Raw genomic sequence first — 27,151 nt, 5'->3', positions numbered from 1 at the left:
AACCTCCTCTGGGAACTTCTCAGAGAGCATGCAGACCAGATCCTGCCCCACCCCTCAGAGGGCCCCATAACAATTTCTGTTAAACCAGGGGATCCTGTTCTCCTCAAGGATCTTTGACCCTCTCTGTTGGGACCTCAGTGGACCAGCCCTCATCTGGCCATCCTCACAATGCCCACTGCTGTCAAAGCTCAACAAGACCCCTACAATGGCAGCACCTCTCAAGGAAAAAAAAAAAACATTGCCTACCCACTTCAGGCTCTTCCACTTCAGCAAAGGATGAGTACTCTTGTGTACCACTGGGCCCTATGCGGCTATGTCTCCCTTGTAAACCCTCTCCCTCTTCCACTCCTGCATAAGTTCTTAGTCCTCATCTGGCTCTCGATCTGCTTTCCCTTCACAGCCCAGAAACCCTCCTCCTGTGACCCATGCATGTGCATTGCATGGGCAGGAAGTACTGTTACTAAGACTTTACTGTTCCACACTTACTATTCCTGTACAGGCTCTCTTATCGGGTCATGCATTCACATCAAGTGTGCTCCCAGGATAATCAATTTACCTGCTTCATGAGACTGCTAGAGCCCTCAATTTGCTGGCAAAACAAGGCACTAAGATGCGCAATGCTATCTATCAAAACTGCTTGCTTTTGGACTATTTGCTAGCCTGAGGGAGGAGTTTGTGGAAAGTTTAACCTGAGCAACTGCTGCCTGCAGATTGATGATGAAGGAAAAGCCGTAGAGGAGATCACTGAGGGAATGACAAAGCTTGCCCATGTCCCTGTCCATACTTGGAAAGGCTGGGATCCTAACAGCTTGTTTGGAGGATGGTTTTCTGCCATAAGGTAGATTTAAAACACTGGTGGGGGGAGTGGGCCTAATTCTGGGAGTGTGCACAGTACTTCCCTGCTTCCTTCCCTTGGTTGTACGATCTATTAGGTCCATTATAGAGGCTACTACAGAAAGAAAAGCAGCTGCAAATGTAATGATGCTATGGAAATACAAACCCTTAAACCAGGAAAATGCTCTTTAACCCTAGATGCCTCCAGGATCATTCAGGGAACTCAGCAGACAGACTTCCCACCAGATGCTACTACAACCTTCTCCCAACCATTGACCTTGTCTGCAAATGAAGCCTGGGAAAAACTATCAGCCTCTGCTACTGGGGACCTCACAAATTTCTGAATTCCAGCCAACCCCCCCCCCCCTTAACGACACCCCCGCTCAGCACAAAGCAGCTAGATTGATCAGCGCCCATAATACCAACAAACAGCTGGAATATTAGGTCCCTGGCATTCTTGGGGTGGGTGGAAGTTCCCAAGGCTAGCACCGAAACCAGACCCCCTGATTTATGACTATTTGTTTCTCACTGCCTGATTGTTTCTCAGCCTGCAAAACAACTCAGGAACTTCCAGTTACTCAACTAACCAGGTATGTTGACCTGTTTCATCTAGTGGTCACAGATAATCAAGAGACCAGACTCTCTGTCCCTCCCCCATGGCTTGGCCCCTCCTATAAAGCCCACTACCCAATTCAGCCAAGCTGCTTCACTCCGAACCTGAGCGTGACAGCCCTTTGGTCTGGATTCTTAATAAATCTTTCCTTTCCACACATGGTGTGGTCTTTATTTAGCAGTACCTTACAGTAAGAGCTCCTGCCTATCAAGCATGAGGCCCTGAATTAAAACTCCAGTGCGACCAGTAAAATAAAAATAAAAGTACAATAAAATAAAAAAGAGGAATGTTTCCCAGAACATTAATAATAAGCCTTTAAAAATTTTTTTTTATTGTTTTATTATTCATATGTGCATACAAGCCTTGGGTCATTTCTCCCCCGTCCTCACCCCCTCCCTTACGACCCGCTCTGTCCCCTCCCTCCCTCCCCCAACCCCCGGCAGAAACTATTTTGCCCTTATCTCTAATTTTGTTGAAGAGAGAGTATAAGCAATAATAGGAAGAAAAAAGTGTTTTTGCTGGTTGCAATAAGGATAGCTATACAGGGAGTTGACTGACATTAATTTCCTGTGCGTGTGTGTCACCTTCTAGGTTAATTCTTTTTGATCTAACCTTTTCTCTAGTTCCTGGTCCCCTTTTCCAATTGGCCTCAGTTGCTTTTAAGGTATCTGCTTTAGTTTCTCTGCGTTTAGGGCAACAAATGCTAGCTAATTTTTTAGGTGTCTTACCTATCCTCACCCCTCCCATGTGTGCTCTCACTTTTATCATGTGAATAAGCCTCTTTTAATGTGACCATTCAATTAACCTAGATTTTCTTCAACAATTTGCTTATACTTCAGTATATAATCTTGTACAATATTCAGATTTTGCACACTTTACCTATATTTGCACTATAACAGCACAAGTGAGGAACATAAAACCTTCTGCTTGGGAAGGGAACACTTCTTACAGATGAAGCATAAAGGGCTTTAGCCAGGTCACATAGCTATGGTACTCGTCTCCAGCTGGGATTAGCCCTAAAACTGGGTTATTTTATCATCACAGTGCCTCCCCGATCATAGATAACTTAGCAAAGCTAGTTAGCTGTTATAAGTATCTGGGAGACCAAGTTATTCTAGAAGGGCACAGGATTTGGAATTTCACAGGCAGTGTTTTAGCTCCACTTCTGATAGCCTAGTTGTTTAAGTATGAAACTTAATCTCTTTGGATTCAGTTTCCTCATCCTGACACATGGAGTTGTAGACAAAATGTGATGTGTGTGAAATACACAGCACACAGTAGGTGGTTATCCTATGGTAACCTCACTCATCCATTAGTGAGGTGGAAATTATATATTCCTGAATTATAGGCTATGCCTTTTGTCACAGACACAGTGTAACAAGTTCATGCGTTGGGAGGTGAAAGAGATGAGTAACGAGGAAGGATAGAAGTAATCGTTGTGGGTTTATCTACTCTGATGGGATCAGTTTTGAGTGGGAAAGAGATGGAGACAGCACAATACATGTGCTGGTCAGAAGTCCAGGTTTTGGGAATCAAGCAGCCATGGCCTTTTTAAAATCTCTATAGCTTTCTTTGAAAAAAAAAAAAAAACCCTATTTTTTTCAGTTTGAAGAAATAATGAGAATAATCTTCCCAATAAGGTTGCTGTTTTAGTGTAAGAAAAATTAAAGTCCTTACAAAGTGGTTTTTTCAGATTACATAGTAATTACTGTTTATGAAAGACACCCTAAATTTTCTTTAAGAAATTTGATTTGTAAGTATAAAATCTTTTATGCACAACTGCAAAAAATATTTCTCAAACTTGGAAGTATCATGTCAGTGTCTGAATATGGCAAAATAATTAAATTCACATGGGGGGACTATGCTGATGTGCCCTCCCTCTAGAGATGGGGAAAAAGACCAAAAATGAAACAACACAATCTGTTTTAGTTAAAAGTTCCAAGTTAATCTGATCAAGCCTTCAGATGTGTGCTGTCCAAGATGGCAGCCTGTAGCCATGGGTAATTATTAAGCATTCCTGGAAATGTGGTTAGCTCAAATGGACACATGCTTTAAGTATGTAACACACAGTGTATTTTGAGAACATCATATGGAAAAAAGTACAAAATATCTGTAAATATTTTTAAAAATTGGGTACATACTGAAATACTGCTTTAGATATGTGAGGTTTAATAAAATATAGCACTAGCATTAATTTTTAGATTTTTCTTGTTACTAGGAAACTAGTTATAAATTGGACTTGTATTATATTTCTATTGGATAGTAGAAATATAGGGCTGGTAGAGGGGCTCAAATGGTGAGTCTAGCAAGCATGAGGCCGAGTTCAAACCCAAGTGCCACCAAAAAAAGAAAAACAAAAAGGAAATATAACCCAATACGCTAGACCCAACTCCCAATATTCAGAGGGTGGAAGATCATGTTAAAGCCAATAAAGCAATCTGAAAAACCAGTGAGAAACTTAGATGGCAATTTTAATCTTTCCAACAAATTGTGCACAAAAAGATGGTGGTGGTGAAACAAAGAAGGTGTTATAAATCAAAACTACTTCTGGAATGGCAGTGTGAAATCCATGGACCTGGTCTTCAGAACAACCAGAACTGGTAACAATTAAAACAAAACAAAACCCTCAACCATTTTGTCTGCAGATACTGGGAGACAGGAAAACCTAATAAATCTTGGTGGCAGGAACAGTTAGAGCCTGCGACAATCAAGCCATAAACTGCTCTCTTCCCTAGTCAGTCCAGCATGACACAAACTCCATTCTGGGTAGGTGTGGCTAAGAAGACTGGATCTTTAACCAGCAGCTGCCAGGGGTGGCCAGCATTCTTAACCCCAGCTCTGTTGCTCTGGCTAAATTTGAGCTGAGGTTGGGATCTCCCCTGCTTTATGAAGCCTACTCTTAAGAGTGGAGACTCTACTATAAGAATAAGCTTAGAATACTGGGGGCTAGGTTGCACTTGCCCCAGTTTGCTCAAATGGCAGAAATTCCACACAGGAGAGATGCTGCTAGCGGCTCTTGCCTCCACACAGTTTGTAAAGCAGGGCGTCAGCCTGAGAGATGTGGGCCTTTGTGCCTGTCCACAGTTCTGGAGAAGTGGCTGAGATTTTGCCCAGGAAGAACATGCATAGAATTTGCTACAATTTATCCAACTGTAACAAATGTATCACTCTGGTGGGGCATGTGGATAAAGGATGAGGACCTCGGTAATGGGGGAGGCTCTGGGTGCATGGGGGAGGGACTTGGACATCTATTTCTTACCAATTTTGCTTTGAACCTGAAATAAGACTAAAATAACAAAACAATGAAACTTTTCAAAAGGAACTAAGATTAATGGATCACACTATTGGGCAATTTTTTGGACGATGATATAATGTATGTTGGTGCAGTCAATTCTTAACTTTGGTGGTCCTTCAAAAGGTTTAATAGTTATCAAATGACCCAGCAATACTCCTAGAAGTGTACCCAGGAGAGATGAATGCACTATAGAGAAATGGAGTACTGATACATGCTACAACATGGATGCTAAATGTGTGGTTTGAATATGGTATGTCCACAATAAACAAGAATGAAGTACTGATATGCCCTGCAATCTGGATGTTAAGTGTTTTGGTTCAAACATGAGATGTGTACCACAGGCTCATCTGCTGAGGACCTGGTCCCCAGCTGGTGGTGCTGAGAGGTGACTGGATCATGAGGATGCCAACTTCATCGATGGATTACCCGTGGATGAAGTCAGAGATGAATGGATGAGGAGGTAGGGCCTACCTGGAGGAAGTGGGTGAGTGGGGGTGTGTCTTTGACGGGTTTATCTTGTCCCTGGCCCCTTTTCCTTCTCTGCTTCCCAGCCACGATCCTGCCATCATGATGTTCTGCCTCACCACAGGCCCACAGCAATAGTCAGCAGGCCATGGACTGAAACCTCTGAAACTGAGTCAAATAAACCTCTTGTCCAGGTATCTGTCACAGTAAAAGTCTAAAACACTATGTGAAAGAAGTCACTCACAAAAGAACACATATAGTATGATTCCATTGGTATAAAATGTTCATAGTTGGTGAATTCAGAGATAGAAAGGTTAGTTGTTGTCTAGGGGATAGGGTAGTGAGTTGAGGCAAATGGTCAGTTTTGAGGTGATACAACTGTACTAAAATTGATCATGATGGTGAACACTAAAAATCATAGACGTGCTTACCTTATATATACATGAGTTACATGGTTTGTAAATTACATCAATACAGTCATTTTTTTTTAAACAGACACTTATTTAAATACTGATTGAAAAATACATGGTTCATTTGGGCAACTGTAACAAAATACCAAAGATGGGGTGGCTTATAAGTAGAAATTTATGACTCATAGTTCCAGAGGTCGGGAAATCCAATAGAAAGGCATCATTCATGTTTAGTATGAGCCTGCTCCCTGATGCAGACGGTTGTCTTCTCGCTGTGTTGCTATATGTTGGAAGGGTAGAAGGAGCTCTCTGGGTGCTCTGTTGTTTGTGGTGCTGGGAATCAAATGCAGGGCCTTTGGGGATGCTAGTAATAAATGTACCACTAAGCAATATCCCTAGTCCTGAGTCTTCTTATATAGGGCACTACTATTCATGAAAGCTCCACCTCCAAAGGACCCATATTCAACTACCAACAGATTGGAGATTAGGTTGTATCGTAAATTTGGGGGTACACAAACATTCAGTCTACAGTACATACTAAAAGTCATTTGTACCAAGTGTGTGACTTGTACACTCTGCTGTTTATTTACTTTTTAATATAAGTATTACCAATGACCTAGAAAACTCAAAATGCTTAAGAAAAAAATATGCCAAGAAGAATCCATCAGGACAAAAATATCAGTTAAGGTCACATCTGTCATATCTGGTTACCAAATGGATTTCAATGTCAAAAAAAAAAAAAAATCAAAGCCTTTCAATTTTTGAAATTTTTCTATCTCTGAATTGCAGATGAGAGATTATATGTTATATGAATTCCAGTTCCAGCACTGCTATTATAACCTGAGAGAAAAATACCTGCCTGTTTTATAAGGCTAGTATGTGATTTGAAATAAAAACAGAGATGTGATAAAGCAAAGCATGATGCAAATGTAGTTTCATCACATCTGTTTTTTAAAAAGCAAAGCTTGTAAATACTTAGCACTTTAAGAACAGAAATAATATTAAAATTTTTTGGAATATCAATATATAATAAAAAACACAAAGTCCAAGACCTCCCACACCATCCTATGCCCAAGGCCTAAAAAGCAGCCATCCAGCTATAGTCTATTTTCCTGAACTTTCTCAGTTCTTTTTCTTCAGATTTTGACCACTGATGGATAATGTCATCTCCCAAATCTGTGTTATTTGTATCTTGGACCTGTTCAGTGAAGTCATTTTCTTCATCTGAATCATCACTTTCCTTTTCTTTTTCCATATCTACATCATCAGGAATTTCTTCAGCACTTTAAAAATAGTGGAACAGAATATCAATACCATTAAAAACATTTCTAAACAATAACTTTCTAATTTAAGACACTTATGTAGAAAAACAATCATACAGACAAAGCAAATGAAGAATTATGCTGTTGAGTATACTTTAAAAAAAATTAGAGGTCATGGATGGGCATGACAGCTCACAACTGTAATCCTAGCTACTTGGAAGGCCGTGATTATGAGGATTTCAATTCCAGCCTGGGCAAAGGTATGGAGACCTCATCTCAACCAATAAAGCTGGGTGTGGTGGTATATGGGTGTTAAGCCAGCTATGCAGACCATGGTTCAGGCTGGCCTGGAAAAAATGCAAGAGCCTATTTAAACTATAAAGCAAAAAGGGCGGGGGGCATAGCTCAAGTAGTACAGTGGTTGCCTGAGTTCAAACCCAAGTACCACCAAAAAGAGGAAAGAAAAAATATTAGGAGTGATTATAAAACAGCAGATAAATTTATGAAATACGTAATTTTAAATTATATACCAAATACTTCAGCATACACATAAAACATCTTGCTTCACAGTTATTCTCAACATATTTTCCTTAATAATCCCATGCCCTTAACTGCATTTTGAAGCTGAAATAAAGAGAAACACAGTGAAAGAATATTCTAAAAGGTAACACCACAGAATAACATAAACACGTTTTATAAAGTGCTTTACCTTTTAGTCTCTTTAGACAGCAACAGTGAATTCACAAATATGGAGCACAGGAAAGAAGCAGATGGCAGCACATGGGCTGGTGTGTGGAGAAGCTGAAGTAAAAGCAGAAACAGGTTTCACTAGAAAGATTCTCCTTCGGCATAATCTGCTCCTTCAGCTTCTTAAGTGCATTTATTGCAAAATACCGAAACTCAAAACATAAAGGCTTTCCCCCCAGAAAAACCAAAGAGAAAAAGTATCGACACTTCCTCCACTTATGTAAATCTCCTTATTTACTCCAGTCCAGGCCAAAATAATCCCAAATCATAAGGTTATGTGATTTAGCTTTGTATTCATGCTGTACAGCACACAAATGATTATTTGTGACAGACTGCAGAAAACTCCACCTCCAGGTGCTTTAATGCATTTGATCTGTTTGATATGGCTTTCTCACTAAGTACGTACCTCATTAATTGCAGGTAGGTTCTCTGTTAGGGGTAGCTGTACCAGTTCATTCTCTGCAGTTTCATTTGACCTCTCATCCTGTTGCTGTCTGTGCTTTCCCAGTATGAAATAAAATGGGGTTGTCGGAAGACTTTCTTCTGCTAGCAGCTGTAAGGATTTAAGAAAAAAGGAAATTATTTCACTAAAAAGGGGAAACGCAGTCAACTGAGTAATAATTACTATTGAATCATAAAATGTCCAGGATGTAGCTTTAGGAATTAATTAGTATAATTTTCTCATCTTTCAGGTAAAGTTAGTGAGGCCCATCATCCCACTTACTATGGGGAAAACTTAATGATGGATGCTTAAGATGACAGATCCTTATCCAGACAAAAAATCAACAAAGAAATCCTAGAACTAAATGACTCCATAGATTTAATGGAACTGACAGATGTCTACAGAGTATTCTATCTTACAACAGCACAATATGCATTCATCTTAGCAGCCCATGGAATTTTCTCCAAAATAGATCATATCTTAGGGCACAATGCAAGTCTTAACAAATATAAGAAAACTGAAATAACCTCCTGCATACTATCTGATCACAATGCAATAAAATTAGAACTCAAGAACAAAAACAGCAGCAGAAAATACTGAAACAGTTGGAGGCTGGACAACACATTGCTCAATAATCAGTGGTTCATAGAACAAATAAGGGGGGAAATAAAAAAAGTTTAATGACAATGAAAACACAACCTATCAGAACCTATGGGACACAGCAAAGGCAGTCCTAAGAGGAAAGTTTATAGCCATGAACACATACATTAAAAACACAGAAAGATCGCAAACAAATAACCTAATGCTGTTATCTCAAACTCCTAGAAAACCAAGAACAAGCTAAACCCAAAACAAGCAGGAGAGAAATAATAAAATAAGGGGTGAAATCAACGAATTAGAGACAAACAAAAAACCATACAAAGAATCAATGAAACAAAAAGCTAGTTCATTGAAAAAATAAAGAACACTGGCAAACCTCTGGCAAATCTGACTTAAAATGAGGAGGGAAAAGACCCAAATTAATAAAATTAGAAATGAAAAAGGGGAGATAATAACAAACACCAAGGACATCCAGGGAATCATCAGGGACCATTTTGAGAACCTATATTCAAATAAATTGGAAAATCTTGAAGAAATGGACAAATTTCTAGATACATATGACCATTCAAAATTGAACCAAGTGGTATTACTCACCTAAACAGATTTATATCACACAATGAAATTGAAGCAGCAATAGTCTCCCCCAAAAGAAAAGCCCAGGACCTGATGGATTCTCAGCTGAATTCTACCAGACCTTTAAAGTAAACTAATACCAACACTCTTTAAACTTTTCCATGAAATAGAAAGGGAAGGAACACTCCCTGACTCATTCTATGAGGACAGTATTACCTGCATCCCAAAACCGGACAAGGACATATGCCAAAAAAAGAAAGAAAGAAAAAAAAAGGAGTATTCATTCTCCTTAATGAATACTGATGCAAAAATCCTCAATAAAATAATGGCAAACTGAATCCAACAACATACCACAAAGATAATTCACCATGACCAAACTGACTTCATCCGAGGTACGCAGGGATGGTTCAACATAGGCAAAACATTAAAGGTAATACAGCATAGTACCACAAGCAAAGACAAAAACCACGTGATCATCTCAATAGATGCAGAAAACACCTTCAATAAAATTCAACACTACCGCATTATAAAAGCTCTGATGAAACTAGGCATAGAAGGAATGTACCTCAACACAATAAAGGCTATATATGACAAATCTATAGCCAACAAAATACAGAGAAAAACTGAAACCATTTCTCCTAAAGTCAGGACAGAGACAAGAGTGCCCACTCCTTCTACTCCTACTCAACATAGTCTTGGAAATCATAGCCAGAGCAGTAACGCAGGAAAAAGAAATAAAAGGAATAGAAATAGTTGTAAAGAAGAACTCAAACTATTTCTACAAGTTCATTTAGAAACACAAAAGAGAGTGAATAGCCAAAGCAATACTGAGCAAAAAGAGCAATGCTGGAGGTATCACAATACCCAATTTCAAATTATACTACAGAGCCATAGCAATAAAAACAGCATGGTACTGGCAAAAAAACAGGTATGAAGACCAGTGGAACAAAATAGAGGACCTGGATATGAATGCACACAGCTAAGCCCACCTTATTTTTGACAAAGGTGCCAAAAACACACAATGGAGAAACACAGCCTCTTCAATAACTGTTGCTGGGAAAACTGGGTATCTGCCTGCAGAAAACTGAAACTAGATCTGTGTTTATGACCCTGTATCAACAAAAAGTGGATTAAGGACCTTAATATCAGATCTGAAACCTTGAAGCTAGTACAGGAAAGAGTAGGGAATACATTGGAAGCAACAGGCATAGGCAAGGACTTCCTCACTAGAACACAAGTGGCCCAGCAACCAAGAGAAAGGACTGACAAATGGGACTACATGAAATTAAAAAGCTTCTGCACAACAAAAGGAATGGTCTCTAAACTGAAGAGAACACCCACAGAGTGGGAGAAAATATTTGCCAGCTACACATCAGACAGAGGACTGATAACCAGAATATACAGGGAGCTCAAAAAACTAAACTCTCCCAAAATCAATGACCCAGTAAAGAAATAGGCAACTGAGCAGAACTTTTTCAAAGGAAGAAATCCAAATGACTAAAAAAACACAGGAAAAAATGCTCACCATCCCTGGCCATAAAGGAAATGCAAATCAAAACCACACTAGAATTCCAATTCATTCCTGTTAGAATAGCTACCATCAAAAACACCACCAACAAATGTTGGCCAAGGATGCGAGGAAAAAGGAACCTCATACACTGCTGGTGGGAAGGTAAGATAGCACAACCACTGCGGAAAACATTATGAGGGTTCCTGGAAAAACTAGAAATAGATCTGCCATACAATCCAGCAGTACCACTCCTATGGATATACCTGAAGGAATGTCAGTCAGACTACTACAAAGGCACCTGCACACCCATGTTTACTGCAGCTCTATTCACAATAGACAAGCTATGGAAACAGCCAAGATGCACCACTACTGAAGAATGGATTAAGAAAATGTGGTATTTACACAAAATGGAATTTTACTCAACCACAAAGAATGAAATTTTGTCATTCTCAGGTAAATGGATGGATTGGAGAACATCATCTTAAGTGAAGTTAGCCAGGCTCAGAAGGCCAGAAGCCACATGTTCTCCCTGACATGCAGATTGTAGACCTAAAACAAATGCAGCATATCATGGGAGAGGGGTCACACTAAGGAGAGGCTGTCCAAGTGAGGGATAGGGCGAGGGAAGGAAACCAAAACCTTGAATGAGGTTGGTATGCTCACTGCACAGGAATGAATACAGAAATTTCAAGCTGGCCGGGGCCACCATGGGAAGCAGATTAGGGAGGAGTGAAGAGGACTGAAAGAGGTGAATCAATTGGAGCTATAATACACATATACATGGAAACAACACAAGGAAACTCCCTATATAGCTGTCTTTATCTCAAACTAGCCAAAACGTTGTCATGTTTCTTGTTTTAACTTTTTATGTTGTTTTCTTCTTCAAAATCAGAGAACAGGTGGGTAGAACAGGTTCTGTCTTGGGAAGGTGGGGAGGGGGGAGGTGTGGCTGGCACCAGTGGAAGGAAAGAGGTGGCAGGGAAAGGGGTAGGAGGATGAATGTGGTGCAAACAATGTATACACATGTATGTAAATGCAAGAATGATACCTGTTCAAACTGTTCCAGGTATCAGGGGAGGGGGAATGGCGGAGAGCAGGAGAGGTGGGGAATTGAAGTGTGATATATTTGATATATTTTAAGAACCTTTGTAAATGCTGCAAGATACCTCCACCCAGCACAACAATTAAAAAAAAAATAACAAAAGTAAGAACACACACACAAGAAAAAAACGTCTGGGGGAAGATGACAGACCCTATACATTCACCACTGCTTCTCTGATTTGCCCTGCAAAAAAATGACAGCAAAAGAGTTTTCACAATGACAGAGAATGGAGGGAAAGGCCATGATATAGTAACAGGTTGGAAGGATGAAGCAGGTTGAAGATGACAACTAAAGAGAGTTGAGAAACCAAAATTTTAACCTAGCTATGGGAAAAGCGAGAAGCATCCCAATTCATAGAGCAGAATTCTACAAATGGTATTAATAGCATCTCTGTGGATGCGGGTGAAAACTGGGCTAACAAAACCAAAAACCAGAACCTAGCAGGGCTGGTGAAAAGTCTATTCCTACATCTCTTCAGCAAAAAGTTCTAAATATACTCTGGAGGTAGGCAGGTGGTGCCGTTTTCACAGCTGAAGGCAGTTGTCTGTTATATAAGGGCATTCTCTGAACACAGACAGATCTAAATTCTCCAAGCTAGGATTCAAAACAGTTTTATCTGTCTAATTTGATCAGCCAAAAAGACCTACAAATAAGGACACTAGAGATTTTCCACATAGGTAGAAATTTCCCAACAACTTTTATAGCCCAGGCCGCCTTAGCCTCCAGAGTGCTGGGATTACATGCATGCACCACCATGCCCAGCCTAGTTGCTTTATTTTTTTGTAATACTGGGGCTTGAACTCAGGGCTTCAAACTTTTGAGACTGGTGAAGTCACAACTTTAGGCTTTTTTACTCAGGTTATTTTGGAGACAGGATTTTGCTTTTTGCCCATGCTGGCCTGGACTATGACCCTCCTACTTTAAGCTTCACACTGTCACTGGGATAACAGGCACATGCTCAGATTCTTTTCCATTAAGATGGGGTCTTCCAAACTTCTTTTGGGCCAGGCTGGCCTGGAACCATGATCTTCCAGATCTCAGCCTCCCAAGTAGCTAGGATTATAGGCATGAGCACTGGTGCTGAGTTGTGCTCACTTACATAAGAGTAGACAGCCAAGACCCATCAGACTCTAATGAATAACAGCTACTATAACAGATTTCCTCCTTAGTCAGCTCTCTACCCAAAACCCCCTATGGGGCTCCACAATTCATTCAGAGGAAAAGTCAGTCTTTTCAGTAAGGCCTACTTGACTGCCCTATTTAAAACTGCAAGTTGCACCTTACTTTCCCCTTTTTACTCTATCCTTCACTCCACCACAATTGTTATCAGCATCTTTTTTTTTTGGCGGTACTGTGGGGTTTTGAATTCTGGGCTTTATACTTGCTAAGCCACACCCCCAGCTTCTTTTGCTTTAGCTATTTTTCATAAGGGTCTTGCACTTTTGTCTGGAGCTGTCATCAGACTATGTTCCTTCCATTGCTGCCTCTCAAGTGACAGATTGCAGGCATGATCTGCCATGTCAGGTCTTTGCTAGTATTTAACTTATATAATGCTTATTGTTTAATGTCTGTGCCTTACTATAAACACTATAAGAAGTTTATAGACCTATTTTGCTAACATAGCTCAACTGCCTAGAATAGTTCTTGACACAATGATTTACCAATTTACAACTCAATATATGATTCAACTAACCAATCAAGTAGGAGAGAATAAAAAATTTCCCAACACACGAAGTCTTAAATATACTATCCATGCTCCAACAGAATTTGCTTCACCAAAGCAAGTTGAGTGACTAAAGATGAAACCTATAGGACCTGAATGTGTATCCTAAGACCACTATTGTGCAGCAGATACATGGAGCAATCAGTCCAGAATGAAGCCAGGCAGAAGGCTCCTGGATATATTTCTTCATGACTTGAGAGAATACTTAATGTTTGAAAATATCAAGAGAAGACTTACATAATTTTGAAGGAGGCTGGTGTTAAACTGGGTGAGAGGTAAATAAAAAACTAAGCAAACGAAAAAAGGAGGTAATCATTAATTCCAGAGAAAACAAAAAGCTGGTCAACAAAAGGAAAAATGTGCACCACATGGAATGGCTATGAATTGTATTTACATGGTTATGACAATACTGACCTAATCAATTTAAGACTTACCTGTATATGGGGAAAATTAGGTAGGGAAAGTTTGTGTTGTGTATATATGAGGAGTAGTAGTGTTAAAATGTCAGTTTCAGTAGATCAGAGTTAAGAGTTGGTATCTAAGAAAAATCCAGATTAAGCAATATAAATGTTTCTTAGCAATATAAAGCAAATGAAAACTCTTAACTAAAAAGGTGGGAGCGACTGTCTTTGTGGGTAATGGCAGTGAAGTTTTTCCTAAGAAGCATGAAGTACCATAATTATATCCTCAGTAGCCATGGGGTACTGGTTCCATAACCCTCTGCAGATGCCCAAATCCAAGGATCCTCCAGTACCTTATGAAAAATGGCATACTACTTAAATATAACCTAGGCACATCCTCCCATATATTCTAGAATGTTTTTTTTTCCTAAATATTTCTGACCTACAACTGGTTGAATTCATGGATGTGGAACCCATGGATATGGAGTGCCAACTATACCTGACTCTTCAAACATGTGTTACAGATATTATAAATGTAGAGTATTGTAGCTTCAAAAAGAGGCACATCAGTTTATAAGTGTACGTTTTAAAATTCCATTTGGGCCAGGTGAAACATTTTTGTCATAGCTGAATTCTAAAAGATTACTATCTTTTTAGGGAGGTAATGAGCCAGTACTACAAATGACCAAAACATACCTGTTTGCTTGTTGGTGTGAGTTTTTCTTCTGGAGACTTTGTACTGAATGTCAATAAACTCTGAAAAGAGATCAATTAATGATGGAAAAAATGATTGTAGAGTACAAACTAAACCTAAGTAAGATTATACAAGATGGTCATTTTTTCATTTTGATTTATGTATCTGTTCATAGAAAAGTAATAAAAGGTTTAAATTACATTAAAAAAACCCCTGTGAGCATTGCAAGATTGTGTTCTGAGAGATATCTAAGAACTGGTAATGAAAAAAAATTTAACTGATGGCTCAAACTGACAGCCAAGTCAGCATTTTCTTCAACAAATCCAATACTAAAAATTAAAAAAAATATAAACCATGTTAGTAAATAAAATATTTTGTAATCTTCTGCTTTTCTTGTGTCACAGTGTTAATGGAAACAATACTTAAAGGGTGGCTTCTAGCAATACTGCTGTAATGAGCATTTCTGACAATTTCTTTTGGGAAATAAACCTTTAATGAAACTACTCCTAGAAACAAACTCACACCAATGGCCACAGTCTGACTACTTCTCTAAAATTCCATATATGAGGTAGTTACCCTTTTCTGAGGGGGCAATTACCTGTGATTTTGTTAGGAAGTAAAACTGGGATCTGTTCAGCCACTGGTAAGCTTCTGAGGTGAATGATTCAGGGACATCTCGTGGAACAAACACTCCCCACTGGACTTCCTCTCTGGAGATATTCTTTTGAATGTACAATGGCCTTGGCTCAGCAGGTTTAAATACAAACACTACAGAGGAAAAACAAATAGACATTGACTTTTGTCTGCAAAGGTTAGTTCTAGCTTCAGACTGGTCACACTACTTCTGGGACTCACCCTATTGAGTAAGTGGTCTACCTCATAACTGGTTCAGGTTTTGATTTAGCATGTATGGAGTACCTACTATGATCCAAGCAGGTGAGGAATGAGGACTATGAACTTGAAAAAAAAGAAAGAAGGATCCCTGCTCTAGAGACCAGCAGGTACTGAAGACAGGAACCAAAACATTTTGGACAAGTATTTTGTCTTAAGTGCCATAAAAGGAGATGAAGAAATTGTTTCAAAAGCATAGACAAGGTCCAGTTAAAGCTTCTTAGAGGAGTTGGTGATGCATCAAAGAGGTGAAATCACTATTAGACTTTGAAAAGTGAATAGGAATTGGCCTGTGGAAAAGTAAGGGATATACTGGAGTTTTCCTAGAACTAAGTATCAATGTATATAATACAAAGTATGGGAGAAAGAAATAGAGGGCAGGCACCAGGCAAAGTGGTTTCATTATCTGACTTGAGGGTAAGTTTGATTCAAATTATAGTAGACATTAAAAAGAAAATTTAGGCAACAGATAACTTTTTACTATCAAAATACAGCTTGTACTTACAGTCTGAACCCACTGAAGACTGAGAGACTGCAGCAATATTCTCTGAATTAGGATCAGGTTCCATAACTTTAATATTTAATTTTGCACTCCATTCCACTGTGGGGGCAGAAAAGGTGATTCATTTCTAAGAGATTTACCAAGAACTCTTAAAGGCTTTCTGTTTAAAGTTGGTATTCTTAATGTTTACTAGGACAATTAATTCTTTTATTTTCAGGTAGAAGGATTTTATGCTCCAAACTAACAATGGAGACACAATGACACTGTCTGTGGAAGACTGCATTAAGGGGAGTGGTAAGAAGCAAAAAACAAAACAACAAAACAAAAAAACCCCAAATGGAACTTTGATACTTCTTTCATATAGTAAGAAAATGCTGGTCTCATTTGCATTTATGTGTAGTGCTTTTCTGCTCCTGCTAAACGTGGATGAAATGTTAAGAATCACCACAGAGAATCTTACACATTCATTACTAAACAACTGTATCTTCCATACACTCAAATGAGTAAAATGCCATTCAATTTCCATTTTTTTTCAATTTCCATTTGTAAGAGCTGTGGCAGACTACATTCAAATTTTATGCTGTCAATGATCCTGCAGGTTAATACGCATTACAAATTAGCAGAAGCATTCCTCAGTATGTTATGAGAATGAAGAATACAGAGGGCAACAGAAAGTCTGATACCTGAAGACAGTGGGAAAAGGTAAAGATACTGGAAGATGATTTGCTGACAACTAGGTGGTTTATAAGTGATCTATAAAGAGATAATCCCTAATTCCTAAAATGCCAAAGTTTTTTTTTTTTTGTGGTACTGGGGTTCCAACTCAGGGCCTCATGTTTGTTAGGAAAGAACTCTACCACTTGAACCACTCAGCCAGCCTGAAAATGTCAAAGTTTAGTGGCAACTTCATCCATAAGCTTTACTGAGTCACATTAGAGTAAAAAATATCTTACATGCACAACTGAGCAGATTCCAACAGCAAAGAATGCCATGTTCAGTAGAGCCAAGAAGATACTTTGAACAGGTCAATCTCCCAAAGCAAAGGTGCCTAGGTTAAAACCACAAGGAACTTAGCAACAGGCAATTGCAGCATATTTACTAAAAAGGGCTGCAGGTTTCAGACACTGTGTTAGTTTTATGCACTGTGCATTTTAAAACAGAAGCATGTTTTTGTTTCTAATTATCTGGAAGGAAAAAGGCTTATTTAGGTACTTTATTCCTCAGAAAAACATGCTGATGACTGATTCTTTCACACATTGTACAAAGTAACAATCAACTCCTATTAGAGAAAATGTATGTGGAATACACTAAGTCACCTGACAAAACCCCTATTTTTTGCTCTTAGGTGAAGAAAATTTGCAACCTGAGTTTTTTTTGAGATAGGGTCTCACTCATGTAGGCTGGCCTTGAATTTGTAATCTTCCTGCACAGCCTCTTTAGTGCTGAGATTACAAGTGTGTGCCACCATGTGTGGCCTGTAATTGTAATTCTGAAGAAAGTTTTACAAAGTAAATTCAGAATCAGACATGTTGGGAATTAGAAACTATTTTATTAGCTACTTGCCATTCTGTCCTCATTCCCAGTTATCAGAAGTAAATCAGAAAGCACTGTTATTTTCCTTGCTCTTCTCAGGAAACAATGTTTGAGTATCACATAGTTTTTATAGGAATACATGAAGACAAGCATCTCAGGATCCACTGAGGGGGCTGGATATGGGGCTCAAATGGTAGAGCTGGCTATCCGGATCCACTGAGGCTTACTTGTAATTCCTATTATTACATAGCACACTCATCAAAGTCATTATTACAAAGAAAAAAGCTGTATGCAAAGAATTAAATATTAATCCCATTTCAGAAATATTGGCATATAGTTCACACACTTGGAATTTTTAGCTTCCTAACATTTTGGTTAGCTGCTTGTCTCCCAGACAGGCTACTATACTGGGGAAAGCATAAATGATTACTAAAGTTTAAAGACTTAATTAAAAAAAAATGTACTACACACTACTCAAGTGATTTACCTACCTTATGTTCCCAGCCCGCTGGCAAAATGTACATTTAAGTTCCCATGTTTCTGAATCCCATATTGTAACTGTTTCCTCAAAACTAACTGCTAGTAAAGAACCATCTTCAGAGAAACAACAGTTAGTTGCTTGATACTTGTGATAACTACCCACAAAATCACAGGTCCAGCCAACAGCCTTTTCTGTGAAAATATAAGCCACAACATTAAAAAATGGAATAAATGTGAGGTAAAATTATAGAGATGCTATAAGCAATAAGGGTTAAAACCAAAGACACACAATAACAAAAACCCTGTTCATTACTATTGACTGATTTGAAATTTATGCCCCTTCCTGGAGACCTTGATCTCCCTCTAGTGGAGCACAGAAAGAATGGCAAAAGTCCTTTTTACTGTAGCCTCATAAACTGATCAGCATATTATTAATCAAGACTGCCATTTACTTTCCCAAAGTACAGATTTTGAGGGAAAGGCACATAAAAAGTATAGATCTACTAAAATTAAGCAATAGTGGATAGAACTAAACAAGGAAAAAATTGTTCTCTACAATGGATCCAAATCATGACATCAATACTTCAAACTTTAAAACTGTATATACTTTCAACATGTTTAGTTAACTTACGATATATGTCAGAATCATCTGCCAATATCCATACTTTGAAGTGACCATCCTTGCTCGCTGTAACCAAGGTTAAAGGTTTTTCAGTTTTTTCTGTATTACAGAAACAGAGAGCTGTGATGTGGTCATCATGTGGCATGGTAATCTTCGTGTTGAGAATGAATCTAGTAGAAAGGAAAGCACAAATTTATGTTTACACTAGGACAGTAAGATATATTGTCATATGAGCCTTCTAACATGATATATGATAGCATCTTTAAGAATGGGCAACTGACAGATTATCACCTAGAATGACAAATAACTGCATACTTTTATCTCTAATAACGACAAAATGCAAAGAGTTCTAACATGGCTCAAATGGCAGAGTGCCTGCATTCCAAGCTCAAGACCCTGAGTTCAAATCCCAGTACTACCAAAAATAGTTCTAACACATCACCCATAGTCTTATGTGACACATAGATTGTTATGTAAAATAGTCAACTCTCTGGTACAACATGGGTATAAAATAGGGGCACTTGATCAATCATACTTGAAGCTTACTATATCAAACTGCAGAAAAATTGTACAGTATAGAATCCAGGTGTCTGTCTACTTCTGAAAGCAGACAGAAAAAAGAAAACAAAAAATGGAGTGGCTGTGAAAGGCCCCATGCATAGCAAGAAAATGTGGAAGGAAACTACCTATTCCAACTGCCCTGGTCATTTACTATTTCCAGTCACCCAAACTAGCTCTCAATGTTTGTCTCTTAAGAAGGAAATGCTGTGTTTTTAAAAACAATACTAGGGCAGCATCATCTTAGGGGAAAAAAAAAGAGCACAGTTTACAAGAGGGCTAACTAGAGACAATCACTTAATTTTGGACCTGTTTCCTCACTTGTAAAATACAGGCCACAAGCTTACCTTAGCAATGTTCTTTAGAAAATCATCAAGACAACAGGATAAAAGCACATGCTACAGTACACCTCAACTATACTCTCACTTTCCAAAGGAAAGTAGCAAGACATTAATTGAAGAGCAAAGAACATTTGGATTCTAATTCTCGACTTGCCTAGAATTGGGCATATGTACCTGGGGGGGTGATATTTTTTCATGTTTCCTTATTTATGCAATGAGATGACAGTAAGTCTTGGAGGATAATGCTTTCTGAGAACAGAAAGGTTAATTATAGGGTTTATTAGAAGAATAACTCCCCCATATCTCTCAATCTATCAAAATGAAATAGCTTAAAGACTGACATTTACAACCATTAAGTAGAAACTCAAACTTATACTCTGAAATTAAGAAGTGGCCATATGGGTAGTGTTACCCTTGTGTTTTCTTATTATAGATCCACAGTTTCATTTGTAATTCAAGTTCACTTTCTTTTTCTTGTCGTTGTTCCACTGTTGCAAGCCATTTACCAAAGCAGCCAAATGCAGCCTTTGTTAGTTCAATTTGGATCAGATCATCATCATTGATGTATTCTTGCTGTATAATATCTAACTGATGGGGTTAAAAAGAATTCAAAATGTCTATTAATATAAGTACATAAATGTTAAAGCATTCAAGAAATAATGAACTATATCCATCTAACTTCTAAAATCTATGGTTAACAGATTTTTTAGATAACAGGAAAAATGAACCAATTACTACTCTGGATATCAAAGCTCATTAAAAAGGTTAACATAGTGTATAGCATCAGTTTGGAAGTGACTATTCTTCAATGACTTTGATATATTAGTGACAACTAAGACCCATTATATGACTGAACAGAATCTTTAGCTTACAGCAGTGTATTTCTCTATGAGAATAGTGTTATATAAAATCACAAAGTTAATTCTCTATCACTACAAATAAGAGAGAAAAAATAAACTTATAATCTTTAAGACGCTTAAAAAAAAAAGAAGATAAGCAATGGTCCAAGAAGGCCAGAATTTTATTTAAGGTTGTTTTTTAAATCCTATTTCCTTGCTTTTTTACTAAGTAAATAAAATGGTTATGATAGGCTGCATATCCTTTATCTGAAAAATTCAGGGCATGAAGTGCTTTTTTTTTTTTTGGAATCTTTGCATGTAAATTAGTTATCTTGAGGGCAATATCTAGGCCTAAACACAGAATTCATTTATGTTTCATATGCATCTTATATACATAGCTTGAGATAATTTTGCACAAAATTTTACACACTTGCATTGTGATGTGATCTATCACATAGGTCAAGTATGCAATTTTCCATTTGTGGTGTCACGTAGGCACTCAAAAAGTTTTAGATTTTGGATCAATTGGGATTTTGGATTTTGAGATTAGGGATGCTCAACCTGTTTATTAAATATACTTTGGGCCCACTTACTAGATGTGGGGGTATTAACTGGCTTCTTTGTTTGAGGGGTATAAAGGACATGCGGAGAAAGAGATAAAATGTTTCAGTTTCTATGGTAGAAACCTATGAAGAGTACTGTGTGCACAAGGACAGGTGGGATTGCATTTATCAGGATTATTAGAAGTGTTCCGCTTTAATATACACTGAAACTTTCATCTTTGGTTTGTGAGTATGACGCTGTCTCACCATGGAGCAGATACAGATTTGTACTACCAATCAATATATACTCAATTTTTCTTGTTTGTGACAGAAAGGCATGGCTGTGTGGGACAACTGAGTGCATTCTGAAACAAAGTAAAATAGAGCAAATGTGAGAGTACTATTTACTTAACGTATTATACAACTGTGGACACATGAACTGAGTAATCATTATTAATATCGATAATGTTCAAGTAAATATAGTCATAAGCTCATGCATTAGAAACTACAAAATAAATTACTTGACTCCAGTGGAACTGTAAAAAGCTTTCATTAGTTTTATGACTAATTAATGAATCAAAATCTTACATTATATAACTGTTTATCACTCTGGAGAGAATAAAACTGCAGGTGACCAGGTTTTCCATTCAAAACTAATGCTTTAGTCCTTGGGTCAATCATCAAACCGGTAAAAATACTCCTATCTGTAAAAGAAGTGATATATAATAGCTGAAGTCACAAAAACACTCACTCCTAAAACACACATAACTCTAAATCTACTGGATTCATCAATACCTTTTACTAGGCCTTGAATTACTGCAGATACATCAAGGTTTCGGTGAATAACTGTTATCTCTGTGAGTTAAAAAAAAATAGGTTATAACTTCAAGGTGAAGAAGTCATCTAAATTTATGTCATTTTAAATATGCCAGAATACAAAACAGCCCAATAAATTCAATTAAGTCTGAGTGTTACTAAAAAATCAGGACTATATTTTGCAATTTAGTTGAAAAATTAGGGGTGATGATGGAAATTTTTCTGTTAAGTTTTCATTAAGATTTATAAAGTGTAACTATGACTACATTAAGTGTTAATTCAGAAACCATACATATCTGGAGTACATACAAAAGACAGTTTAACTTTGAAATAAGTCATGCCACTAATGGATTGCTCAGTTCCTTTCTTTTTTGAAGGGAAAGGAAGCAATGGGCTAGTAGATTCAGAAAGAGGCTCTCATCTAGGATGAGTAGTAATGGGGTGAGCCTAGAGGAAGACCAAGAGTGCCTCAATTTCTATCACAATCCACATGATTACCCACCCTGAGAAAATGTCAAACGAGAATCACAGAGTATTCTTCTGGAAGTGCCTTCTTATTTATTAAAGCACCAATGCCCTCTTTAAAACCCTCTTTTTACTTCCCCCTACCTCCTACTTTAAAAGGTATTGAAAATATAAGTGGCAAAACACACTTAGCCTTTCATTTTCATAAAAACAAAAAATGTTGCCTTCTGGTGGCATCTGGGGTTGGAGAGGGGAAGAGGAGAAATGGAAGGGAAAAACCCCACACATCAAATCTTATACTACTCTTAATTTTAGTTTTAGGTTTCTTTATTTACCGTATCTATAGAAGCCTGACTTCTGGCACTGTGTAACTTATATTTCCTCACAATAAGAAATTGAGACTTACTGTTATCAGAGTGAGAAGTACAGAATAAATCTCCTGCAGGTGACACGGAGATATGTTCGATAGTAGCTCCTAACCGAGGGAGAAACTCCTTATTCTTCTCTGTTGCATCACGCCATTCTACAAGTACACACTCACGCCCACCGCTCAGCAGACTGGTGCCTTCACACATGCACACAAATAAATTAAAAAGGCAGTATTTTTTTTTTTGGGAAAAAACAAATATTATATTTAACACTTTTATTTTCATAGCAAAACAAAGAAATACTCTTTAGAAATACATAAGTGCCCTCATAGCATTTTTAATCTGATGTTGTATTTGCTATTTTTAAAGTCTTATTTTGTGTTTAATTGACACAGTAACTGCACAAACTTATAGCACACAATGTGATGTTTCCATACACCTACACATTATGTAATGATAAAATTGGGGTAATTAGCATATCCATCACCGAAACATCGATCTTTTCTTTGTGGAGAAACATTTAAAATCTCCCCTAGCTATATTACTATTCGCTAAAGTCACCCTATTATGCAACAGAGGAAACAGCCAACAGACTAAAGAAACAATCTATGCATAAAATAAATGCAAGCCATACTTCTGGTAATGGGTTAATATCTACATTATATAAAAAAGGAACGGAAACAACTCAAAAAAAGTCCAACAAACTATGATTGAAAATGGGCAAAAGACCTGACTAGACATTTCTCAAAAGATATGCAAATGGCCAACAGGTATATGAAAGACTGTCTAACATCATTAACCATGAGGGAAATGCAAATTAAAACTGCAATGAATGTAGAATTACCATATATTACCAAAAAAGCACAAGAAAACATGATGGTGAGGTTGTGGGAATGTAAAATTTTTAAGTACAGCCATTATGGGAAACAGTATGGAGGCTCCTCCAAACACAGAAGTCCCATTTGACTCAGATATCCAACTACTGGGTATATACTCCAATGACATGAAATCAAGTATATTGAAGAGGATGGAACTTTATTAGGTTTGTCCATACCTCACACTAAAGGGTAGATTCAATAAGAAATCTGAGTAAGTTGTGCACAGACCAAAAAGGCCACTTAAAAGGAGAACTTTTCCATTACTTAAATGTCAGTGGCTCCCATAGACAAATTATTATGGTAGGCTATTAGTCATCCAAAGTTTACATTACATATTATTATACGTTTACAATTAGTCCTTGCCCTGATTTAGGCAGAGGCTAAAGCAATGAAACAAACTGAAGAAGGGCAGAAGAAATGAGCTTAGATTGGGAGGGAAAATACATGGTGTGGAACATATAAATTGACATGTGCACACCAGTGCACCACCACACAAATAGTCATTGGTATTTTTGAGAGGCAAGTGGAAAAGGGGGTGGAGAAGATAAGAAAGTAGCCTACATTTTTTACTGGTATGGTTAATTTCTCTTTATGTTCTTTCTAGTTTCAATTCTTAGGTCAGAACAGTACTCCTGTTGTATTATACTTGTGTTAGGTTGGGTCTTGCCTGCATACACTGGTCATTGTTACCCAAATCCAAAGCTTAAGTAGTTTGAAAATGCCTCCTACTTCCTGGGGCTCTAGTGAGTTAAATCCAAGGAAACCTCTATGGATCCAGAGCACATGGCACCATCTAAGACCTGTCTGCAAAAAGAAGTCATTTTCTAGGTGCATAATCTTTTCTAGCACTCTGTCATAATATGTTGATATAACTTTCACCACATGGGTTTGAGGATGCTGACAGTAACTCAAGACAAAATGTGCTTCTTCACGTTTCTGTTGAGGACAGAATTTCAGGAGGTACTGTTTAATATAGCCACATTTTCATGCAACTTAAATGGAATAAAGGTCTGAATTAATTTAAAACAGTGAATATTGAATGAGACAATCTATAAAAACATGAGCTTTTGAATCAAACCTAGATCTGAATCTCACTAGCCACGTGACCTGGGCTAGTTATCGATTCCAAACCTCACGTCATTTGAAAATGACAATTAATGATACATGTTTCACAGCATCAAAGATTCAGTCAGATAATAGATGTAAACCCTGCTCAAAGTATAAATGTAGTAAATTTAAAACACTTGATTCATACATTTTAAAAGTTCATTTTAATGTTAACTCTGCACTTACCTGTCACTGAAAAAGCCAAATCCATAACCATATCATGGTGCCAATGTAAACATGTGTACATGTATTTCTTCTCATCACCAAAATTCCTCCTATTGGAGAAAAACAAATTCTTAATTTGACCCTAGATGCGAACAGGAAAATAATGGCCAGGTTTTATTTGTTTTTTGGCAGCACTAGGGTTTGAATTCAGGGCCTCACTCACACTTGCTAGGCACTACACCAGCTCACAGGAAATGGCAGATTTTTTTTCTGGGCAACTTTTACTTTCTTTTTATGTTTTTGGCTTTGTTTTGTTTTTTGTTGGCTGTATTATTTATTTATTTAGCTGCACTGGGGTTTGAACTCAGAGCCTCACATTTGCTAGGCAGGTGCTTTTACCTGTTGAGCCACTCTGCCAGCCCTGTGAATTAGGAAAATAATGGCATGCTAAATGTAATAAATCATAGTATCAAACTTTCTGGTCTTAATGTGTAAAAAGTATATTTTTATTCCTAAAAATCACTTCTACAAACAGTATGTCATCTATAGTATCCTATCACTCATTATTGTCACTCTTGCCTTTTTGGGTAAAGGATGACAGAAAAGTTCTCTTCAGTAAAATGGTCATAGGCAACATGGAATTTTTCACTCTTCCTATAAACCCTAACCCAAAGTTAGGATTCTAAAGTATTAAGTATGAAACAAAGAGCATAATAAAAGGAATGGAGGGTGTTGGCAGAGCCTAGTCCCTATTATCAACAGTGGCTTTTCAGTTTGGTCCCTCTTCCTGGATTCAGAGAAGGCCCATTCTGCAGGGTTAATGTAAAACAGTATATAAATCAGTCAACTGACCAAAGACGAATTTTGCCATCCATGTGACCAGATGCGATGCAATCTTCCTTTGGGTGGCATGCTACACATGTGAAATTGTTCTTAGCATTTTTCTTATTTCCTGATGATGATAAAGTAAACCTAGGAGAAAAAAAATTTTTCCTTAAGTTATCTCAGACTCATGTAGTGGTGATGTAATTAAGAAAGAGATTTCCAAAACTTATCAACCCAAACTGGAGAGCTCTCAGAATCCAATCAATAGAAATGCAGGATTTTTTTAAAAAGAAAAATTTGATCAAGAATCCAGCATTGTTTTGTAAACATATTAATAAATATAAACTTCACATGACTAATATCCTACCATAACTTGTCTATGAAAGCCACTGGCATGTAAGCAATGGAATGATAGTCCTTTCAGTGGCTTTTCTTGGCTGGGGACACAGCTTTTTCAAATTTCTTACTGAATCTAAATTTCAGGATGATGGGTGGACAAGCCTAAGAAATTATATCTAAGACAAATGGTTAATTTGTATAAAGGGACATTTAAAAAGTAAGTCTGTTCACTATAATATCTAGGCTATTTCTTATTCTTAGGCTGAGTATTTGCCAGTCTTCTGGCTCTTAACAAGTCAAGATTCTTATTATACTGCAAAGAAAACAACTGTTAATCTTACAAGGGTAAATGAGAAGGGGGACAGTGTTGAACAGTACTGATTACTCAATGCTCAGCAGTCTCTCTAAATATGTTATTTTAGTCAAGTACACAGGATTCCAAATGGACTAAATCAGACCCATTTTAAACCTAGGTATTCCAAAACCTGTATTTATTTCTACAGCTATAAAATGGCAATGAGAATCAACCTCGTCAATGATTTCAATCTACAGATTTTGACACCAAGCATACAAACTACAATAATTTAGGTGTACTGTATAGGGACTTTATTTAGGCTGGAAAAGGCTCCCTAAGTTTTTGTAACTAACATTCTCCTTATTATCCCTTCTATTCTTCGTGGATCAAAGGTAATGTGGATGAAATAAAATTGTAACAAGCTCTTTAGTACATAAAACAAAGCTAGCAAAAAAGATTTCTTACCTTGATGTTGTTTTCTTTTTTAAAAAATAAACAGACAAGTAAAAATCCCGTACTGCAGCAACATATTCTCCCTGGTGTTTCAATAACAAGATAATACTCAGAAAAATAGTTAACACTACTAAGACTGCATTAACATAAAATGATATACTATTCTTTGGCTACAGATGAACAAATGTCCTAAATCCTAAGATATTTTGAAGTATAATGATTTAAGTTTTTTTTCTATTGAGACAAACATACAATAAAGTATTGTTTGTAGCATACATATGTATGTATACATCCACATAACAACACCACAATGAAGATCTAAAACACCTCCTTCACCTCAGAAATATTCCCTTGCTCTTCTTTAGTTATTTCTCAATGTCCCCACCCCCCCACAAGCAGTTACTCATTTCCATCATCACAGCTTATTGCCCTGCCTTTTTGTCCCAGGACTCTTCTGCTCA

The 27,151-nt window shown here is 37.5% G+C and overlaps 1 protein-coding gene across 2 annotated transcripts in view; it reads right to left on the bottom strand.

The window, feature by feature from the left end:
* Nucleotides 1–3,897: 3,897 nt before the first annotated feature.
* The window catches only part of Wdr75 (WD repeat domain 75), a 37,005-nt gene continuing 13,751 nt past the window's right edge, over nt 3,898–27,151 (bottom strand). The window contains exons 6-22 of one of the 2 annotated variants that reach the window (XR_012447298.1): nt 26,703–26,773; nt 25,631–25,750; nt 24,800–24,888; nt 22,667–22,825; nt 21,775–21,834; nt 21,568–21,683; nt 20,011–20,186; nt 18,709–18,869; nt 18,089–18,269; nt 17,018–17,112; nt 16,068–16,163; nt 15,270–15,439; nt 14,674–14,733; nt 8,033–8,179; nt 7,589–7,680; nt 7,410–7,503; nt 6,763–6,900 (exon numbers count right to left, since the gene is read on the bottom strand). Coding sequence is in view for 1 of the 2 variants with exons in the window: in XM_020172407.2 (XP_020027996.1) it covers nt 6,696–6,900; nt 7,589–7,680; nt 8,033–8,179; nt 14,674–14,733; nt 15,270–15,439; nt 16,068–16,163; nt 17,018–17,112; nt 18,089–18,269; nt 18,709–18,869; nt 20,011–20,186; nt 21,568–21,683; nt 21,775–21,834; nt 22,667–22,825; nt 24,800–24,888; nt 25,631–25,750; nt 26,703–26,773 (1,998 nt within the window). In the remaining variant the exon portion in view is untranslated. Of the gene's footprint in view, nt 6,901–7,409; nt 7,504–7,588; nt 7,681–8,032; nt 8,180–14,673; nt 14,734–15,269; nt 15,440–16,067; nt 16,164–17,017; nt 17,113–18,088; nt 18,270–18,708; nt 18,870–20,010; nt 20,187–21,567; nt 21,684–21,774; nt 21,835–22,666; nt 22,826–24,799; nt 24,889–25,630; nt 25,751–26,702; nt 26,774–27,151 lie in introns of both variants that reach the window. The other variant, XM_020172407.2, reaches the window with a different exon arrangement.

The sequence above is a fragment of the Castor canadensis genome, chromosome 4 (assembly GCF_047511655.1).
Source record: "Castor canadensis chromosome 4, mCasCan1.hap1v2, whole genome shotgun sequence".
NCBI lineage: Eukaryota > Metazoa > Chordata > Mammalia > Rodentia > Castoridae > Castor > Castor canadensis.
Note: the sequence above shows the minus strand (reverse complement) of the source record. Positions and strands in the feature narration are given on the sequence as shown.